Source organism: Psittacula echo, assembly GCF_963264785.1.
Source record: "Psittacula echo genome assembly, chromosome: 3".
In the NCBI taxonomy this organism is placed as follows: domain Eukaryota; kingdom Metazoa; phylum Chordata; class Aves; order Psittaciformes; family Psittacidae; genus Psittacula; species Psittacula echo.
The window spans coordinates 65,253,927-65,276,684 of NC_137736.1; the positions used below are offsets into that span (position 1 = coordinate 65,253,927).

General features: G+C 41.9%; 1 protein-coding gene across 1 annotated transcript in view; it reads left to right on the plus strand.

The window, feature by feature from the left end:
- Positions 1-16,939: 16,939 nt before the first annotated feature.
- TUBGCP3 (tubulin gamma complex component 3) overlaps positions 16,940-22,758 on the plus strand; it is a gene marked incomplete at its 3' end in the record, with an annotated part of 52,174 nt that continues 46,355 nt past the window's right edge. The window contains exon 1 of the mRNA XM_080613236.1: positions 16,940-17,113. Coding sequence (XP_080469362.1) covers positions 17,038-17,113 — 76 coding nt within the window. The 5' untranslated portion in view covers positions 16,940-17,037. The remainder of the gene's footprint in view (positions 17,114-22,758) is intronic.

Genomic DNA, 22,758 nt, shown 5'->3' on the forward strand with positions numbered 1-22,758 from the left:
TGTCTGCAGGGAATTGTAAGAAATTGTAAGATTATTAATCTGTTTCATCATGAGATGTATTATTGTAACCATCGATTTAAACTTGTTTTGTCCTGATCATGTGATGAACCACAGAATGTTGCAGCAGAAACATATACACGGCAGATTGTCTGGATATATAGCAGGCTCATTGAATCTAAAGGAAGTTTGCTGTCAGTCTTGACATTATTAAGAGTTTGAGATGCCACCACTTAGCCTGTGGAAAGCATGAGTGTTGCTGCTGAAGCTCTTTGTGATAATGCCTTTGCTGTCTAGATACGGACCAACTGTACTCTACTGAGTGCATCTCTACTGCACTATACCTGTTTCTCAATGTATACAATGCATACAATGCATACTCTGCCTTGCACAATTCTGTTAGCTTGGGGCTAAACCTGGCATGATTGCTACAGAGACTGCTTTGGCCGGAATTCCTGGCAAGTATTTTAAGGAAGGTTTTGCTTGCCATTAGCTGACAGAAGGATATAATCATTGATTACTTGCAGCAGAAAGCACAGTAATCCATTGTCAAACAGTAATCGGAAAAGAAGATGGTATTTGTGAAGAGAAAATAAGTATTATATCGTGATTGTTCTTTATTCTCAAATGTTTACTAAATAAAAAGTACAAATTTTGACCTTTTTTTTGCTGTTTTTTTCAGATAGCATTAAGCTATGTCTTTTAAGAAAAATATAGGAAATACAGTTGTTGCTTAAAACCATTCTAGATTTCATTTTGGGCATCACCAAGGTAAAACTTTAGTTCTATCTCTCCTAATAGGTATTTTTTCGGAAAAAGACTTATGGTATGAAAATAATTGCTTCCAGATGCATTGTTTTTTAAAAGTACTTGGTAAACTAGATATCACAGAGTTAGATAATAAGAACATACTGGGGCCTCTCTGTGGTATGGTCTGGGCTGTATCGGAAGCATATGCCCACAGTCTGGAGCTCTGAGTTCAGATACCGCTGAATGTGGGCAGATTATGGTAAGATAGCTAAATAGTTTCCTCCCCTATCTATCTGTTCTACTTCTTTCCTGAAAGCTTGTATTTTCATGATATGGGAAGGTAAAGAGCCTAAACGTGCCTTTAAAATTTCATGGGCTGAAGGTGGAGAATGTGTCTGAGGTGTCTATATTCCTTTGTGAAATGTGTGTCACTAGACAAAAGGGAGGAAGCAACTGAAAACCAAATGAGGTCTGAATTTCTGCACAGCCTTCGCTTCCCCTCTGGTACAGGCCAGATCCTGTTTCATTTGTTATTAAAACTCCTGCTGAAGTTCTGGAAATTGATATCAGGGAAGAACACATTTTGCGTGGAAAAGTGCTGCAGAATACCAGTGAGGGGAATGTAGCTGCGAGTGACAGTAGGAGTGGTTTTGTTTTGTCTAAGTTTGAAATAGGAGAACAGGATAGACTGCTGAAAGCAACTCCAGCAATGCAATACCCAGTATCGGGAGAACAAAATCCTTTTGTTTCCTGACCTCAGCCTCATCAAGCAAACCAAGAGAAAAGTGTTATAGAGCTGGAGGAATCTGTTTACTGGAAAGAATACTGAGGCTCTACGATGGGATCTTACAGCACAAAGGATGTTGGAACAGACCTATTCTGGAAAACAGAAGCAGCAACGATGCCCAGATTACAGCAAAGTCAATGGAAAATGAACTTGCATGAACTAAAAAGTAAACCCTGTCAATAATTTTGATTCCTTTATTTAGCTAACAGCTGTACCTAAAATTGATCTCAGTTATACTGATGTAAGATGTTTTAAGGACTGTTTAATTGAAGTGCATTTAACTCTGTGAAATGTCCCAGTTAAATATGCTTGTGCCTTCAAAAATGCATGATGCGTTTGAGTAAATCATGGTGAAAAATATCTATCCAAAATAAATATTAATTTGCTATACTGTAGACTTAATGAAGCTATTTCTTAGGGCTTTCCTGTAATGAGCTCTGGAAGCTCCTGATCATCTTGCTTTAGTAACAGAGAGTTTCTTTAGTATTTGTGCTTTGTTTTCCCTGCCAAACAGGCTTCAATATTCTTATCCTCTGTATCTTGATATGCATTTTTTGGCATATGTAATTAATCATCTAAGTTATGTACTTTGCTTCTTGACTGGAAAATGCACTTTCAAAATAGGAAAAATATAGTGTATCATAAATAATGCATTTTCATATTAGATTCTGGTATTAACTTCTTTATTTGTATTAAGCTTTATGATTTTTCTGGAATTTATGACCACTTTTGATTGCACTATAGATTAGAGTAAGTAGCAATAGCCAACTGAATTCTGTGCTTTTATTCAAAATCACTTCTATTATTAGGAAAAATATAAACATGTTAAGTATAAGCCTACAAATTCTATTCCAAAATATTATCAAGATTTTTCCACTATTTTTATTCGTGTTTCTAAAAAATGTGTGCAAAGTGACATAAGACAGAAATTTTTCAATAATAACACAAAAGTTATAAAATGCATTTCTGGTTTATAACTTTAGCTGAAAAAACAACAGTTGTAAGTTACAAGATGGAACCCATCATCTAAAAGCAATGATACACTCTGACTTTTCATAGACCCATTTCAACCTGTGGGTGAGCTACACACACCAGAAAATTACCAACTTTAACAAAACATATGCAATAAATCATATGACCCTTCCTCACACCTGCAGAAAAGAGTTGGGTAAGCACCTGACTCTCATACGGTGTCCTGAAGATCATCATCTCAACCTCAGGCCCTTGTGAAGATCATCATCTCAACCTCAGGCCCTTGTGCACCAGTGCACTGAAGGCAGGCATCTTGCACACCTCATCTTGTTCACCCTAATGTGCCATTGTGCCTTTTTGATATGATATAGTTCCTTTGGCATGTTTGACAGCATTGTGTCCTCTCATGCACTTGGTGAATTTGTTTATCTAGGAGAAAAAATATCAGGATTAATTTTCTGTACTTCCCCATGCAGATTCCCAAAGGGCTGGGATATGGTGCGTTGATAGACTCAAGGGATGAACCCAGTCAAAGCAGCATATAGTTTTATCAAGCATCTAAGGAAACAGATGTAGGAGCTGTACAATTTTACATTTTCTATAGTTAGATCTGACTTCTGCAAACCCTTTCTTAGCATCTGTAGCTGAACATCCTCTTGATATTTAAATTCAGAATGTTATTATCTCTCCTGACCAGCACTGACGTGATGAGCCGAGATCTCAGATACATGCCGAAACAGCACTGACAATTTGTTGGACTCTGAATAGGTTTTAATCCTTCAAATTTTATTTTTGTGCTCCTTCTCTTTTCACAACCTGTTCTCCTCCCCCACTGCTACAGAGTCCTGTAATTCTGGATTATACGTGGCAAAAGAATGGAATGGCAGATGGGACCGTTCCATATTTAATGCCTTCAGGGAGAAGAACAACACAAGGGCTTGCAGAGCACATGTGTGGTCCACCAGCAGTCTGTCAAGTGAAACCCTCATAACTATGGGAAGCTAATGCCCCAAGACTGAGAGTCACACAGCTCAGAGACACACTTCTAGTGCAAGAAAACCCACCATTCTCTCATGAATTTATGAAGAATTCAATCTGAATATTTTGTCAATCAGGGATTTTGCTCAGAAGGCTGGAGATTTGGAAGAGAAGGCATGTGAAGAGGGATACCATCACCTCCCTGTTTCTCCCATTCTGGGAGCTGGTACAGTGGATGGACACTAATAATACAAAACCTAGACCATAGCTGTATTGAACCTGAAGCTGTGCTTCAATGTGATCTATGTACTTATTTACAGATACACACAGAGTAACACATTTGGTATAATGACCTGTTACAGTATGTTCATACATCCCTTGTCCCCAGGTGTTGTTGCATTTTTTACTGATTAGCACAAAATCTGTCTTCTCCATTAAAAGCAGTGATTTGGTGTAGGGATTGGTGCACGGACGGGAGGTTGCCAGGAGGGACAGGAACCAGCTGACCCTGGGGAGGTGCTTAGGCGGCAGATATAAGGAATTCTAACTGCGCAATAAATCGTTGATGACCCGCATTCCGTGAATGCTCTATGTCTCAGCCCTAGTTCGGAGGGAACTAGTGCTTCCGTCCCTCACCACACGAGTAGCGAGAAACTACAATTTAGCTCATGAGAAAGGGTAATGCAGAACCCTGAGCAAGCTGCACAGGCGGAAGACCTTCTTCCCTTCCAATATACTCTTCTCCAAATTTCAAAGCAGTCCCACTATAAACAAGACTTTTCGTGGTCTTCAGTCTGTGCTGTCTGGCTAGCTCCACTTACTGGGAGAAAAGGAAAGGACTTAGCTTCTGGGCCAGTCATGAAGGGATGACACTATTCCTCCCTTAAATGAACAATAGTAGAAAGCAAGAAATGTATCTGTCTGCTTCACCACACAGTTGGGTTTTTTTTTGACAGCTGAGATGATTAAGTGTGAGCCTGCAGAGCTCATCTGCTGCTATGGTGTCTGAGCAGAAGAGGAAAAAATTGGGGAAGAGCCCATGCCCTGGGGTGTGCATAGGGAGGTTAGTCTGGTGCCTGGAGAAGTCTGAGCTGTCTCTAGAGTATGTACAAGCAGTAGCAGACTCAGACAGTGGGCAGAAATCAGTAGTATGCGGTGATAGTTAATGCATCCTGTGACAGCAAAACAAAACTGAGCAGCCCTCTTCTTCCAGGTGAGAGATGCAGTCTGCATTAAAAGAAATGAGACAGTCCCTTTATTAACTAGGTGGAGGTGCTCTTCTCTTCATCTCTGCTGATCCACAACAGCCACTTCTGGTAAATGATAACGTACCTGATGATGGCCACTGGCAGGGCAGTACCACTTAAGGCAGTGCCCCTCATTTGGCAGAGGATCCCGGTGGTGCAGACACAGGTTGCCTGAGCAAGCACGTTTTTTAATAATTGCTAAATGTTATTTGCCTTCTGCAGTGCCACCTGGCGTCGGTTCCTTGAACGGGAATGTATTTCAAACGTCACTTTTCACAAGGCCCTCTAATCTTTTTGCACGTAGATCTTTTGAAGGCTCAAAAGATAGACCCTGCACAACCTTTTGCATGGATGCAAGCATCATTTCCCTCTGTTACTGCAGACATGCAACTGGTGATCTTCAGTGTCTGGGAGAAAAGCACATGGTCCTGCTAACTGAAGCTCTCCTCCTTTCTGCCAGACAGATAATTTCAGTGGATATTCCACATACACCTCCTTTCATGTTCTTATGCCATCCTCCTTATAACAAAACTTATATTAGCATTACCAATTTCATGCTGATTAAGCAGCAGTAGGTTTGTAACACGGCTTACCGCTAAGTGGCTGTGTCAAACAGAAAAGGTCTTTGTGCAATAAGACACGAGCTATGATCTGTTTCAGTGTTGTTCTGCTTTCTGAAGCAGAATATTAGATTCAGATCCTGGTGCTTGTTTTGCCAAACGTGATGTCTCAGTGTTTGTGTTTTACTTGTCCCATTTCCCTTCCTGCTCTGGTACTCTCTTCTGTTCTCAGGTTGCAGTTGTTCAGCTGCATCTTCTGAAGCTAGCTAGGAGAGAAATATAATCTGGAGAGCTCACCAGGAGAGATCTCTCTTGACAGTCTATAACTTGTTCTTATCATGCAGCCAAATGGCCTCATGTTTTTATTAAATTGCATTATAGAAGATCAATTTGGGTTTAGACACCAGAAATCCAGAGTTTACCGATTATTTGCCCTTCCCACCATTTCCAGCTGAGAGTTGTATTTTTAAAAATGTTAGCTTCCTCTGGACAATGATGTCCATTTCCAAACAGTGATTAATTTAATCTTAAAATATAATAGGTAATTAAAATGAAAGAAAATTTATGATTAGCAGATGCACATACTGTATTAGCTGAGCCAGTACTTAGTAACATAGTTCCCTTATTACATTATTTTTCACAACCAGCCCCCTCAGAACTTCTTTCTACTATTCTGCATGAAGATATCTGGAGTCTGTCATCTGGAATTATAACTTCATTAACATGTAACACACAGAGTCATTTCTCACAAAAGTAAGCCTTGAAGATTCCCAACTCTGTACTGGAACAAGCCCTGGGCACCCAATAGCCCCCTCCCTGTACCCTGCCTTCCATGTAGAAGTAGCTGATGTGCGGTGCCCAGATGTGAGCGATGCTGTAGGCAACATGCAGGGCCCAGATGTGAGCAGTGCTGTACTCCCAAGTAACCAATATCACCTGGTCCACAGCCAGTAGTCTCTACAGCCATGCTGCAGCAAATGTCAACAGGTAAGCACAGGTAAGGCTGTAATACTGTGGCACATCATGAGGAAATTTGTGATTTCTCCGAATTACCTAACCTTTTAAAGAATCAACATCAGTGCAACACAGGTAATAATTATGGGCTAGATAAATCCAGGGATGGTGTCACATTGTCTTTGTTAAAGAATTGCTATAGCTCCTGATAACATAGGGCCTCACATAGTAACAGCAAATGGAAACTGAGAACCCTGAGCCAAGGTTGAACGCATGGCAGTACTCCTGCCTCACATATGCTGAAAGAATACTGAGAAACTGAAGATGAGCTCGCTTCAGTGTGCGCTCACCTCCCAGAAAGCCAACTGTATCCTGGCCTGCATCAAAAGGAGCGTGACCAGCAGGTCGAAGGAGGTGATCCTGCCCCTCTACTCTGCTCTCGTGAGACCTCACTTGAAGTATTGTGTGCAGTTCTGGTGTCCTCAACATAAAAAGGACATGGAACTGTTGGAACAAGTCCAGAGGAGGGCCAGGAGGATGATAAGTGATAAGGAGGCTGGAGCACCTTCCCTATGAAGACAGGCTGAGGAAGTTGGGGCTGTTCAGCCTGGAGAAGGCTGTGTGGAGACCTTGTATCTGAAGGGGGCCTACAAGGATGCTGGGAAGGGACTCTTCGTTAGGGACTGTAGTGACAGGACAAGGGGTAACAGGTTAAAACTTAAACAGGGGAAGTTTAGATTGGATATAAGGAAGAAATTCTTTACTGAGAGGGTGGTGAGGCACTGGAATGGGTTGCCCAAGGAAGCTGTGGCTGCCCCATACTTGGTGGTGTTCAAGGCCAGGCTGGACAAAGCCTTGGGTGGCATGGTTTAGTGTGAGGTGTCCCTGCCCATGGCAGGGGGGTTGGAACTTGATGATCTTAAGGTCCTTTCCAACCCTAACTATTCTATGATTCTATGATTCTATGATATGCCGACCTGTCTATAATTACACAGCCACAGCTGGTTTTTCCCCCACTGTGAAGTCCTCTCATGATAAACATGACTACCTTTATATTAGGCAAATATATGTAGGTACCTGGAAACCTAAGGTACCCATAACTGAATTTAGATTCCTCACATTATATGAGACAATTGAGAAAATTTCTGATTTTCAGCTAACACTGATCTGTCAAGCATTAGCTCAGGTAGGGTTTGTTGTTGAGACTCTTTGTCCAGTTGACTGTGTTAGAATTACTCAGTATAATGTTTTTCCATCTTAATTGATAAACAGCTCTGTCTGGTTTACATTGTGCTTCTGTCCAGCAGAGGAAGTGACTGGGAAATTAAATGAACCTGCGAAGTATCCTGCTCTGGACTCTGCTTTGATTGATTATTTGATCACATACTTAGTTGTCTCATAGCGTCTGTATAAGGCAGGACAATAATCCTTGCTATTAAGTTCTGCAAATCTCATTTCTTCCGATTACTAGCAACTCATTTTGGAGAAAAGATATTCGTAAATAAGATTATTAGACAACTTTTATGCAAATATTATGCCATCGTTATACTCTCTCCCTCAAAGCAATAGTGATAACTGTAATCATAATTCAGCGAATTCCAATCTTCATACAAAAACCTACTCTTTCTAAATTATTTGGAATATATTGTTCATTATTTTTTCTCATACTGGGGATTAGAGGTTTTTGTGACTTTTAAAATGCTTTTGGCATTAGAAAGATAATAATGACTTCTTCCTTCCAGTTTAGGAAACCTCAACAATCTGGTCATAACAAATGTATGCTGCTGCTGTGCCTTCTAGAGATGTGCTGAGTACATATTGCTGTCTTTAAATAGAAAGCCGTCAAAGGATAACTGCAGCATTTAAAAACACTGAAAGCATTCTAAGTAGGAAGGAAAGATGTCTCAGTGGTTCAAGTATAAGAAGAAGAGAGTGTCTGGGTTATATTCCTGGGCTGGACAGATATTTCCGTTATAACCTTGGGCAAAATGCTTCACTTGTGGCTCTCCATATTTTATTCTGTATACAATGGGGATTCTGCCTCAGAGAATACTAGAAATGTTTGTGCTGAGATGGAAGGTGTTATCCAACTGTTATTATAAATGGAAGCATGAGATGTGTCTACATAGGCTCTCAGTTAAGAGCTGATCTAACCACACAGAGAAAACCCAAGAAAAAGAGTCAACAAACCTCATTCTCAAAGGCTCCTGTTACTATCTGATTGTATCTTTCATCTGTATATATGTCTGTCTCTGGGAGCCTGACTCTCTGAGAATACTCTTTTAACTGCCACAGATTTTCAGGAAGGAGAAAGTGTTGAGATAAGTTTCTAACCCACTGCCTATTATGTTTAAGAAATTTTTGAACAGTATAACACAAAATGTTTCCTACAAAAAAACTAACTTGCCAGAGGGTAAAGAAACGCTCCTGCAGGTAGGAGCCAAGCCTGGCTCCGCTGCTAAATCTCACACCTAAGAACTGGCAAATATCTGTAGCTCCTGTGCTGCTCTTTTTGCCTATAGCCCCTCTATTTCAAGTGATAATAATAAAATGTACTTAGAAATTCTATAGCATCTTCTAATATGAGCATCTGGGAGCATGTAGTGTAGGCTTGGATTCATAAAGACATTTAGAAGCCTAAAACCCACCAATGTTTAAACAGCCATAAGGACCCATCTCCCTACATCCATCCCTTTGTAAATTCAGGCCTTAGAAGTCACCTTCTCAGACCAATTTATTGCACCTCTTAACTTAATAGAGTGGAATAGCTTCTCAAGTAGGCATAGCAAAACCATTCAATAGTTCAATGCAGGAAGCAGAGAAAAATACTGTATTCACTAATTTAGATACACAGGGTATTAATCATCTGGCTAGAATGTGGCAGACATGAACACTAAGAATTGTTCTTATGCTCTTAAGAAGGCTATGGATTGAAGTTTGTTTCCTTACAAAAATATAATAATATACACAGATTCTTCCCAATACTGTGAATGAAGTCAGTAATCTCCAAGAATTTTAATAGAAAAAAGCTCAGGCTGGTATGGACTTCAAGAAATGGATGATCAGCTTCATAAATACAAAGAATTCACTAAGTGAATAGAAACTTTCTTCTAATACTTGTAGGAACATGAAGCTCAAGATGTATTCTGCAGGGGATATTGTTACCTTGACAGTCATTTTTGTGTGGAAGTATAGTACATATTGTTACGAAGTGACTAATTGCTATACTCAAAATAAACCTGCAGGAAAGAAAAAGAAAATGTTTTATTCTATTTTTAAATGTGTTTACACTATACATTTGACACAGCTAGAGGTACAGCTAGTTTCAGCATTTTCTTCACTAGTTCATTGGAAAGGAAAAAATCAGTATCATAAAACTCTCCAAATACTGAGAAGAGAGCAGAAAAATCAATAAACACTTTAAAAAGCATTAGAGAGTGAAATCTTCACAGTGACCCCTTAAAGAGTATACAGTCAGAAAACTGCTTAAATACACCTAGTTCAAATATAACAACCACAACATGACACTTGCTTATTGGTTTATTAATGTTTTTAATATTTAAAACAAAAGCATGGGAAGAATTGAATCCTCCTTTGCCAACTGGTTGCTGTCTCTTCTCCCCTGTGACAAGGATTAAACCCCAAACCTTGACCCTGAGGCTTTCAGCTAACACAGATGTGAGAATTGCTATTGGCATGAGAAATACGCACCTGGGGAAATAAGCAAGCAAAGTAAGGTTAATAAAGTAAAAAAAAAATGAAAAGGAAAAAAACCCTCTGACCTTATCACCTTATAGTGAAATTAGCTAGAAAAACACTAAAAAAGGAGAAAATTGATCAGAAAACGCTAATTACCTTGTAATTCCTGCTTGTACAGTATTGCAATGCTTTGTAGAGCTTTGTTACTGACTTATGCTATTTCAGAATCAGAATCAGAATCAGAATTACCAGGTTGGAAGGGACCTTCAAGATCATCAAGTCCAACCCAAATGAGTTACTTTTGCCTACTGGTATTATCACAGAATCATAGAATGGTTTGGGTTGGAAAGGACCTTAAGATCACCTAGTTCCAACTCCTCTACCATGGGCAGTGACACCTTCCCTCAGACCAGGTTGCTTAAAGCCCTAGCCAACCTGTCCTTGAACACTATCAGGGATGGGGCAGCCACAGCTTCTCTGGGCAAACTGTGCCAATGCCTCACTATCCTCACAGCAAAGAATTTCTTTCTTACATCTCATCTGAACTTACCCTCTTTAAGCTTGAAGCCACTACCCCTTGTCCTATCATTGCAGTCCCTGACGAAGAGTCCCTCCTCAGCATCTCTGTAGGCCCCCTTCAGATACTGGAAGGCTGCTATGAGGTCTCCACGCAGCCTTCTCTTCTCCAGGCTGAACAGCCCCAACTTTCTCAGCCTGTCTTCATATGGGAGGTGCTCCAGTCCCCTGATCATCCTCGTGGCCCTCCTCTGGACTCGTTCCAACAGCTCCATGTCCTTTTTATGTTGGACACCAGAACTGCACACAATACTCCAAGGGAGGTCTCACGAGAGCAGAGCAGAGGGGCAGGATCACCTCCTTCGATCTGCTGGTCACGCTCCTTTAGGTGCAGCCCAGGACACGGCTGGTTTCTGGGAGGTGAGCGCACACTGAAGCCAGCTCATGTTTGATCAACACTCCCAAGTCCTTCTCCGCAGGTCTGCTCTGAATCTCTTCCACCCAACCTGTAGCTGTGCCTGGGATTGCCTGGACCCAGGTGTAGGACCTTGCACTTTGCTTTGCTGAACTTCATGAGGTTGGCATTGGCCAAACTCTAAAGCATAAATACATGAGTACATCTTTTTTGACTGGTCAGCTACATACTATTTTTATATTCAGTATCTTGTTTTGATAGTTTCCACTCCCCTCCTTTGTCTGGGTCTGAGAAAGATCAAAAGGCTTTACTCTAAAATACTGAAGCCAGATATGGTCAAAACTCTTATTGAAAATCTGATGTTGTATACAAAATGAAACATGTATTTGGAAATATTAACTCAGTCTTATTACAGAGCTTCATTTTCCAGGCTCCCTTCCAAAATTATTGCTCTGCTTTTTAAAATGAAATAGTTGTCACAAGGTGGCTTTAATTTTCAAAAATATTTTGACAGCATTTTTTGGGGTTTCAACAAAATAGAAGCATTTTTGCAAAACTGTTTCACCAAATCATTTTCTGGTACAAGATGATTCAATGAGATTTCTTTACTGCAGCTCCATAACACGACTGTGACACTATGGGCACACAGAAACCTGGAAAATGTCAGGTAGTTTTACTGAGCTTGTTGAAATGCCTGTTTGCTGGCTGCAGTTGTACTATTCATTGGGAAGATATATAATGCTGTTCTCCCCTCTGTGATCAATAACATTTAATATTGAGTGGGCTTCAGTGTGTGCCTGTCTGTATATCTTCATGTTGGAAAAGAATTCTGTTTATGGCTAAGAAGTACTGGACTGATAAAACAAAAACTTATCAGGTCGTGGCAGCACCGCCAGAGGAAACAAGTGTTCTTAGAAGCAAAACATTACTACAGGTTCCAGTTTATAGGATAGCTAGTGTTACATCTTGAACTGTTGCTTTACTCTAAATATTGAACAGAATTCCAAAATAGAAAAAAAATAAAATGTCCTTAGTTTTGCCCTTACATAGCTTAAATCATAGTTTCTGGCATCTCTTAAGTATTTCAAAACACAGGTTTCTTTTCTGATTTAAATGCCAATTCAGTGGACCTTCTGTAGGTGTACAGCATTTTGGAACACACTTCAGGCTCCTCAGTCAATAGAACAGCTGAAGTGAAGAGTTTAGAAAAAGGAGAGGTGGTAGTAATATTGTGAAAGTCCCAGTAAGCAGGCTGCAATGCAGAACTAAGGCACTCAGGAGAGTTAAACTTGGATCAAACTCCCTCTTCATTTAAGCCCTACTTGTGCAAAGGGAAAAATCTACCAGAAATCAAGTCACAGCACCTCTTCCTGAAACACGCCCTTCAGAAACACGGCCTTTCTCTTCATACTGCAGACTCAACATAGCAGGGCTCTAGGCTGTTATAGGGTTGCCTATGTGGAAAATATGTGCTGCAGTACAGAAGTTAGATGGTGTCAGAGCCAGCAGACCCAGATGCTGCTCCTTCAGGGCTCTGATATGCTGAGTAAGGCACAGATAGTATCCTCCACTGTCTCCAGCCACTACAATTCTTGACATATAATTCTTGACATATAATTCTTATATGACACAAAAAAGTCAATCTGGCACAGTGGAATGCCAGAGGTGTCAGCATGATGCTCTACTCATGATTTGGCTGTGTCCCACCAACAGCTAGTGCTGTCTAAGGTATTGTGTCCTGTAGACATAACCATGAAGGAGTTGAGGAAGCCAGAACAATTAACCCTAAGTTTTCTTATAAGGGTAAGAATCTTATCTTAGCATTATTACTTAAATTTAGAAAGCTTAAGACCAAAAGGGATTGCGATACCCTCCAGTCTGATCTTCTGCACAACATAAACACAACTCAGTTGCTTGTGTGTCAGTTTGTATCTTCTCACTAGGCCTGTAACAGAAGGCTGACTTTAAATGTTTGAGATCTGGAGAAAGTACCATGCTCTTTAACACCTCTCTCTACTGACTGAACATTCTTATTGAATTAAACTCTTTCTTTGTTTTTCCTAGCCTTATTTTTGGCAAGCTTCAACTTTCATCTCCTGCTGGATCTCACTGTACATTCTTCTGTCATAAAGCTATGTACCAGCAAAAATATGTTCTTTATGTAGCAGCTCTGAACACAAGTGTCTTTAAGCTTCTGTGGATAAACTGAATTCCTTGTAAGTCAGTCACTGTCATACTTTTAAAAGCATGCATTTATCTATGTTAACTTATGGATTTTCTGTACTATGAAAAATCTGAGCAGCTATTGCTTTTTTCATAGTCCAATGCTCAGAGGCCAAGCAGCAAGGTGAACTGAGTTTACAGCTATACAGTAAGAAAAAATAGTTGGTATTTTCTCTTTCTCAATTTTCAAAAATGAAATAGATTAAGATGTGATTCTCTATGTCACAAAAATGCTGGAGGACATATTAAGCTGATTTAAGCTGCACTGGAGCTGGTAAAACCACAATAACCTGCATATCTTAGCAACCTGCCTTATCAGAATTAGCATTTCTAGAGAGGATTGCAGGATTAATTTTCATTAAGAGAAAAGCAAGGAGATCTGTGAGCAGCAGAACTAATGAAGCTTCGCTTCCTCCATTTCCCAGCATTTTGCATCCCTCCTGCCTCTTTCTGATCACTTTCCACATTATTTCCAGAGCTCTCCCTCCCTTATACCTTTGGCGCCCACATCATCCGTCTATCAGGCTTGGCAAGAAAGGTTCAGAGCTAGGTGTATATACCTAGCTGTCCAGAGTGTGCACACCAATCAGCTGCTTTGCTAACAGCAAACACAATAGGGAGAACTAAGTTCTCCTTACCTTTCTTTTCAAGGGGGCACTAATTTGACCTTAGTACTCTCACTGACTAATTTCATTAAATTTTTCTTAAGTAATATCCTTAAGAACTCCATCCCTCTACTAAATTTGTTTAAAACTGGTGAAGAGATACAAGAGTTATGAGGAGGCACAGACACACAGAGTAACTGCTAAGCCTCCTTTTCTTAGAAAAAGGGGCTAGAAATGAAATAGTACATTCCCAGTAATGTAATTCTCAGCTACTACAGTACTTCAGAAACATAATGTAGGATGTAGTTTTGCTGAAGTTGAAAAGCTTAAATTAGTAATTGTACCTTTGCTTGCAGGCACACACAAGTGAGCACATTTTAATGGCGTGTTCTTATTGTTCTGCTTTGTAATATGTTCCGAGTTCAGAATGGTGACACTATTGCCACAGGTAAAATGACCAGCATGACCAGAAAGAATTACTAATATCCACTTGAAAGCAGTAACAGGGTATTTGTGAGTGACTGGATTCCCTTGGAATGTAAAGATTTTGTAAAAGAGCATCACTTCCTGTTATTATTGCCAAAGTTGTTTTTTTGTTTTATTTTTTCCCCCATGCGAACGATGATATTTGCTGCTTGATAGATTAACACCTTCCATGATGGAATCTAAATCTGGAGTGACCATCAGCAGTAGTGAGCCACTGGCTTTTTGTAGGACAACAACTGTGTTTGCTTCAGATGGAGAATGGAACAGAAAGTCTGCTGCTCGGTACAAAAGCATGTCACACCATCTCTGAAGTCTTTCTTAGAGAATTATTAGAGATACAGCTTTCTCTCTCCTCCTCCCGCCTTATTCACATGGGATAAAGTTCTGATAACTTTATTAATTTTGGGTTCTACCTTACTTCTCAAAAGAGCCTAAAGAAAGTATCACTAAGATTTGAAGAGCTATAATCTGAGTGGTGAGACTATGATAGTTCTACTACAATATTCCAAGTGACAAAACCCCATACATCCTCAATGAATTTCAGTTCTGCACTTGCCATCAAGATTAATACAACAAGATTGCCATCAAGTCACTACCAGTAATGCTAGCGATGCGCCACCATTTACATCTATAATGTTCCCGTAATGAAAGGCCTGCATGTGTGTCTGCAGAAGGAACACACACAAAATCATAGCTGCACTATGAAGAGATAATGAAGCCAACAGGGGCTGTCAGAAAGTGTATTGCACAGCAGGAATGTACTTATATTCATATAAAAATATTTTGATTGAATATTTGTTTACAGACAGTGGGGCACCAAGCCCACCTGGGTACTTCAGCATTCAAAGCATCTCTTACAGGACAGAGCAGAGGTGGGTTAGACAGAGCTCCAGCAGCACAGAAGAAGAATTACTCCCTAAATACGTATTTTGGGCTGGACCCAGTGCGAATTTACCAAGTAAAAGAAATGGAAGACAGACGTCTTGTGAAGTCTGTGTCCATGTTAGGGGATGACAAGCCTGACAAGCTCTGTCTTGCCCACTGGAAGCCAAGACCTTCGCAGAGGACTAGGACTGCCCAGCCTCAAGGCTGAGGGATGAATATGGATGGAGCATCTGATGCCAGAACTTAAAGTTTAACGTTAACTTAGCTACATTGTTTGCTGGACTTGCTGAAATTTTAAAAATGGGTAGCAACTTATATATGTCTCAGATGATGACCGTAGAAGTGAATAATGGCTTGTTAGGGCAACAGTCTGCAAAGTACTGTTTAGAGCTGCCAAACCAGATGAAACAAGGGGGGAAAGGTAATTATGACAAGAGATTATGACCACCAATTCATAGACCACCTACCCCAGGTATACTACATCCTCAAAAGATTAAGGCAGTGAAACTCTTAAAAGGAGAGATTTAGGTTGGATATAAGGAAGAAGTTCCTTCCTGTAAGATCAGTGAGGCTGCCCAATGAAGCTGTGGCTAATCCATCCCTGGCAGTGTTGAAAGCCAGGATAGACAGGGCCTTGAGCAACCTGGTCTAATGTGAGGCATCCCTGCCCATGGCAGGGGCTGGAACTAGATGATCTTAAGGTCCTTTCCAATCCTAATCATTCTATGTTAGGTGAGTCAGTTTTAGCCAATCATAAGCGTGAATAACAATATATATGTATTAGGAGGTTGAATATGTTAATGTTCGGTGTGTATAAATAATTGTGGTTTGGGAAGCTTCAGTGTGCTAGCTTCGTGGTATTACCACCTAGCACCCATCTCTGCAGACATGAAATAAACACCTTGGCCCTGTGTTTTTATTGGCTTCTTGCACACCTGGTGAAAGAACCCAGATTTGGGATAACAAAACATCACACATTTTTCCAGATCTGCAGGTAACAGCCTCAAGCCATGCCAGGGGAGGTTTAGACTGGATATTAGGAAAAACTTCTTCACCAAAAGGGTGATGAGATTTTGGAACAGGCTGCCCAGGGAAGTGGTGCAGTCACTATCCTTGGAGGCATCAAAACCCATGTAGTGACATGCTTTAGGGGTGGGCTTGGCAGTTCTGGGGTAACGGTTGGACTTGATGATCTTGACGTTCTTTTCCAACCTGCTTGATTCTGTGATTCATAACTACTTTGTGTGGAAAAGTTACCAACATGCCTGGACTCCCCAGGGCTGTGAGTCACAGCGAGTGCAGCTGCCCTGCTTGTTCTTCTCTGAGGAGGAATGAGTGAGCCTGATCTCCCCAGGTTTTGGGGAAATGGATGCGAGGACGTTTCCCAAACCTCAACTGCTGTTGCAGAATGGGAATTTTCTATTTAATTTTGGGAATTCAGGTGACACTTTCGGCCAGGGTTGGTGTGCATTACACACCTTGCAGCAGCGTCCTAGGCCCGGTTGCCGCCCTGTTGCCTCAGGACAGCCAGGCCTTCCCCACCCCTGCGTGCTCTCTATGCGGCTGTGCCGGGCTCGGCAGCAGCTCGGACCCCGCACAGGGCTGCGGTGAGAAGGGATGTGTGTCCCCGTCTGTGTATGCATGTGTGTGTCGCCTGCCCCGGAACCCCCGGGCGAAGGGGGCGGCGGCTCGACGGAGCGTGTTCCCGGCGGCGCGCTCCGATGCCGCCCGGCGCGCAGGGGCATTGTGGGTGCCTGGCTGCCGCCGCTGCAGCTTTCGGCGGGTTCTGTTAAAATGGCGCCCTGAGGCGGCGGTGGCCGGTGCTGTCGGGTCCTTGCGCGGCTTAGCGGGAGGAGCGGGGGGGGAGCTCGCTTCCTCTCCTCCCTTCCGCTGTCATCCCGCCGTGCCTCCGGCTCTGCCGCCCGCTCCCCCGCTAAACACACCTCTTGCCTCCCGGGCGGCGATGGCGACTCCGGACCAAAAATCCCCCAACGTTTTGCTGCAGAACCTCTGCTGCCGCATCCTGGGCAAAAGCGAAGGTAACGGCTCATTCCTTCCGCCGGCAGCCGATAAAGCCACTGGCAGCGGGGTGGGTGGAAAAGGGATGCGACGAGGAGGGTGTGCGAGACCTGCGGGGAGAGGGGATGCCGGGGGGTTGGGACGCCGTTGACACCGAGAGAAGCGGTGTCGGCCCCGCCGGACCTGACCGGCCGCCAAGGGCGTCCCTCTCGTCCGCGTGGTTGTGGCCCGGCCCGGCTTGGCGGGGTTTGCGGAGCGGGGCTGGCAGCCCGGGCGATGCGTCCCGGGCCTCTGGGCGACTCTGCTGCTGGCGGGGTGGCAGCGGCAGCCTGAGCCGGAGGTGCGGGCGGCTGGGGAGCGCTGTGGCGGCCCATGCGCGGCCCCTTCCCTCGGAGCGCATCGCTGGGTGATGACAGCGCTCCTGCCCTGTGGGGAACACGGCACCGCTTCCGCGGTGCTTGGGTCAAAAGGTGGCTCCTGTTCACGTTCAGGTACCTTCGCCTGCCTCCGGTGTCTGCTCCAGTCGAAGCATTGACATCCCCTTGGTCCTCCAGAGGTCCTCTGCATCTTGGTGCTTCTTTGATCCCTAGCCAAGGAGTGAATTTCTTGCCTGTTTACATAAGTTTCTATCTGTTGCAATCAAGGCAAACACTTTTTAGTCAGAGCAGTCTGAGTTTGTAGTCAGAGGGTGGAAAGAAAGAGGTACATCTGCTAAGTCTCCTTTTTAAGTTGTTCTGTTTATAAGCATTGCTCACTACACAGTTTCATAGAATCATAGAATCAGCCAGGTTGGAAAAGACCTTTAAGATCATCAAGCCCAACCATTCCCCAGCACTGCCAAGGCCACCACTAAACCATGTCACTAAGGGTCTCGTCTACATGATTTGTGAACTTCCATGGTGACTCCACCATTGCCCTGGGCAGCCTGTTCCAATACTTAACCACCCCTTGGGGAAGACATTGTTCCTAATCTCAAGTCTAAACCTGCCCTGGCGCATCATGAGGCCATTTCCTCTTGTCCTATCACTTTTTCCTTGGGAGCAGAGGCCAGCAACCTCCTGGCTCCATCTTCCTGTCAAGTAGGTGTAGCCATAGCCATAGCTTCTGTTATATCTATTTTCCTGTATCTATTTCTTCCGTATTAGTAATGGCTTAAAAGTTGTTTGTGTTCTTTTCTCTACCCATGCCACTATTCTGGCAAGTCTCTTCTGTTACCTTTAGGTATTTCCATGACAGCAGCTAATAATTTTAAGTATTGACCTGTTTCAAAGAATTGGGTTCGAATTGACTAAACCATGGCCTATATGTGAGTTACTGCTATCTTAGAAGTCTAGAAAATGGGTGGCAAGGTGAAAATATATACTTGTTGTCTCAAATTTTGTTTCCATCTGTTGGAGACAGTATCTCATAGACTCATACACCATCCTTATCTCTAAATGGCACAGGTACGGGTATAATGGATGAACTACTTGATGGATAAGGAACTGGCTGGATGGGCACACCCAAAGAGTCGCAGTTATTGTCTTGATGATGAAATTGAGATCAATAACAGATGGTCACTCTCAGACATTTGTATTGGGACTGATGCTTGTCGATGTCTTTATTAATGACATAATCTGATTGAGTGTACCCTCAGCAGGTTTGCAGATGACACCAAGCTGAGTGGTGCAGCTGTTGTTCTTGAGGGAAAGGATGCCATCCAGCGGGACCTTGACAGGCTCGAGAGGTGAGCCTATGTGAGCCTCATCAAGTTCAGTGAGGACAAGTGCAAGGTCCTGCCCAGGATTGGGGCAGTCCCCAATATCAGTACAGAATGGGGAATGAATGGATTGAGAGCAGCTTTGCAGAGAAGGACTTGGGGGTGTTGGTGGATGAAAAGCTGGACATGAGCTAGCAAAGTATGCTTGCAGCCTAGAAAGCCAGTTGTGTCCTGACCTCCATAAAAAGAAGCATGCCCATCAAGTCAAGAGAGGTGATTCTCCCCCTCTGTTCTGTTCAGGTGAGACTCTACCTGGAGTAATGCATTCATCTTTGGGGCCACCAATACAAGAGAGATGTGGACCTACTTAAGCAAGTCCAGTGGAAGGCCATGAAAATTATCAGAAGGCGGCAACACCTCTCCTATGAAGAAAGACTGAGAGAATTTGGGTTGTTCAGCCTGGGAAAGAGAAGGCTTATTGAAGAGACCTTATTGTGGCCTTTCAGTACTTAAAGAGAGCTTAGAAGAATGACAGACATTTTACCAAGGCCTGAAGTGACAGGACATAGGGTAATAGTTTTAAACAGAAAGAAGGTATATTTAGATTGGACATAAAGAAGAATTTTTTATGATGAAGATGGTAAGGCACTGGAACAGGTTGCCAGATAAGTTGTGGATGCCCCAACCCTGGAAGGTCATGTTAAACGGGGCTTTGAGCAACCTGATCTAGTGAAAGATGCCCCTGCCCTTGGCAGGAGTGTTGTACTAGGTGGTCTTCAAACCCAAACCATTTTGTGATTCTATGATTCATCTGAGAAGCTTGGAAGAGTTGGTAAGAAGTTGGACTCTCTTTGTCTTCCCCGAAATGTTGAGCTTCACAGAAACATTCTGTTGATAGTTAGAACTCTAATCTTGCGGATCTTTTCCAATCTAAATGATTCTATGATCAACAGCTGTTGATTGCTGGGGTTTGTTTTCCAGAATCCTTTCTCTCTTCATTGCATGTCTAAGTCTTCTGCAAAGCCATAGATTTCCCATTTCCAAAGTTGTCAATCTGTAATAATTCTGTGACAGGAACTCCTGTTGTGAGATTTTATCAGGATGTGATGTTTCTTTCCCCTTATCTCCCCCATATTAATGGTAGCTTACAAACTGTTTAATACCTCTTGTGTTTTTATGTAACCACACATTTCTTTTAGCAACTGGTCTAACTGTATATTAAAGGATATTTTACATTAGCGTACAGTTCTAAGGTACTATCATAGCTCTGCTTCTAATGCTGTTTCTTGCTTTCAACATCCCTTGAAAACTTTTTTCTAATACAAGTGGTGTATGTTCTTACCTAAGAGCACTTCAGACTTTTTGCTACCAGAAATCTGAAATTATTGTGCTAGTTCTGCCTACAAAAAGAAAGAAAATGGAGGGGAAAAAAAAAAAAAAAGATAACTTGTTTTATTGAAGTAGTGGAGGCCTCTGTGAGGACATTATTTCTATGTTGCCTAATCTTTTCTTTGAGACTCTTACATTTGAAAGGAGTTGGAATTTAAACTCAATCTAAGCTTGTTTCTAGGTATTGAGTATCTTGTCTGGGTCTGTGGTACTTACAAAAGTTAAACAGAGCATGAGAATAGAAACAGAAACCTCTGTGATTGTCAGTCAAGGTATGAGTATTGAGGAGAGGTGGCTCGCTTGTACTAACTTTGGATCTAGCCTTTTTTTTTAAAGCTATGGTTTCTATACATCTGTCTCTTCTGACCAGAATAAGAAGTTTATTTGCAAGCAGCATGTGTGAAAGCATGCAAGCAAACTGATTTTTGTTAGTTTTTGAAATAAATGTTAAACCCTTTCCTGTATGATTCTACGAATGTGACTAAAATCTCTTGTGTGTGTGACTGATGAAAAATGAAATTTTGCCCAACATCATGGTAAGCTGTAGTCCACTGTATCTGTTCACTTGTTGGTTATCGGAGGACTTCTTTGAAGTAAAAAACTTCAAAACCAAAAACAACCTCAAAGCACATAGTGTGGGTTGTCTGCCACATTTACCATCGCACACGTTTTTATGCATGTGACAGGTAGGAAGCCCATCCTTACCCTGCTCTGTATTCCTGTGTTACAGTCAGAGGAAGCACTGAAGGCTCACTGTTCTAATGCTTCTCTTGAAGGTCAACTGCAGTATGCATGTTAGTTTGTCATTAGCTCAGCTATTGATTTAAGTGCATAGAGACTGATGAATCAAAAGTATATGTAAGAAGTCTCAGTCTGAAAGGTGCGTATGGTGATTGTTTCCCCCCCCTTGTTTCTATGTCCAAGGGATGATTAAAGACAAAGGAATTTTGTTAGTACCAGCATCTTCTGTGTGGAGGTAGATGTACTTATCCCTCAGTGGTAAGGAAACCACCAGACAAGTTATTTAGCATCTTAGTGTTCTTCAGGCTTGTAACTGTAATTTCCTTTCAGCACAGGATAAGTTTGAAGTATAGTATTTGGTGTGGTTAGTGGTCTACATGCAGCTTCTCCCCTCCTTGTGTACTGATGAAGTTAGGCAGCTTTGTATATGCACATTCTCTTTTTTGAAGCAAACTTTACAAGTTTCAGTTTAGTTTTTGGTAAGTAATTTATGACGTTTAGTTACTTCTATAGAGTTTAGAGGAAAAAAAGCTTAGATACTTGAGAGATCTTTGGATTTAGTAGAGAAATTTCTAGTAAAAAATTGTAGCAAGAAGCTGAAGCTAGGTGCAAAGAGCCATCTTTAACCATTTGTGTAGTTAGCCTGCTGTGAATGTCTTGAAATCCTAGCTTTTGATACCTTCCTGGAATAAGTGCTCTAGTAAAATACAGTTGGGTGAAGTGTAATGGGTAAATAATAGAAAGGAGTTGAGATTTGACGATCTAATGGTTCTTCCTGCCTGCACGTTCTCTGAATTTGTACTTCAGAATGTTTGTTCTACTTAGCTGTGTTCCTTCTCAGCACTTTATTATGTTTGTGAGGAGCCTATGGCTTCAGAAGGAGCTGAAGGAGTCCATTTATGTAATGTCTGTATCATAATAGTGCACTTAGAGCTAATGTGGTTTGAGTGGTCTTAACGCTGCATCCATGTCTACATTTTGCAATCCCATGCCTGAACTCTTCTGTAAACCCAGCAGACAGCAGGCTTCATCAAGGATTCTTTCATTTCTGCCCATGATGACCTTAGGAGGCCTTCCAACAGCATAACTATTGCTAAAGATTTATGTTGAAGTGAATTTGTGCTATGATGGAATGTGACTGCAGAGGCTCCCAGTGGTGGAGCTATCCTCTCTCACTATTACTTCTTTTCTGAGACCATACAATAGGTAGATGGCTTGTTTTGTTTCCAGAATCAGTCAGCTGCACAGGTCTAGTTACTGATTCTTTGCTAGCAGCTGTGCCTCTGACAAACTTGTTGCAGGGTCTGCTATGTGGAAGAATTCTATTTAAAATAATAATAATAATTAAAAAATTACCTCAATTTTTTTTTTTTGTTATGGCAGAACTAAGGTGTGAAAGCTCTCTGCCACTGTCCTTTAGCCATTTCTCGAGTAAAAGCTTAAAGCTAATTTCCCGTGGTGCCCACTGCAATTTGTTGGGCATCTCTGCACTCTGTGGTTGGAGCCCTTGATGACTTCTTTGTTCCACATGTCCTCAGTGCTTCTATCAACTAGTGTTCTAGTCTCGTATTATCAATCTTTCTGTGTTTATCCAGGCTATCCACCTCACTTTTACATTAATAGCTGATCTTGCAGAGTGCTTGCCTACCTGTGCAGTAGTTTCTATGATATTAATTTTTTTTCCCCTTATTTGTAGACTCCAGTAGTTCTGCAGGGTTGCATACCTCTCTCTGTGAATTTAAACCTTCTGACAAAAAGCTGAGTGGAAGAAGAGATAGTGAAGAGAGTTTGCTAATCTTTGAGGGCTTTCAAGAATGAAAGTGATTACTGATTCTT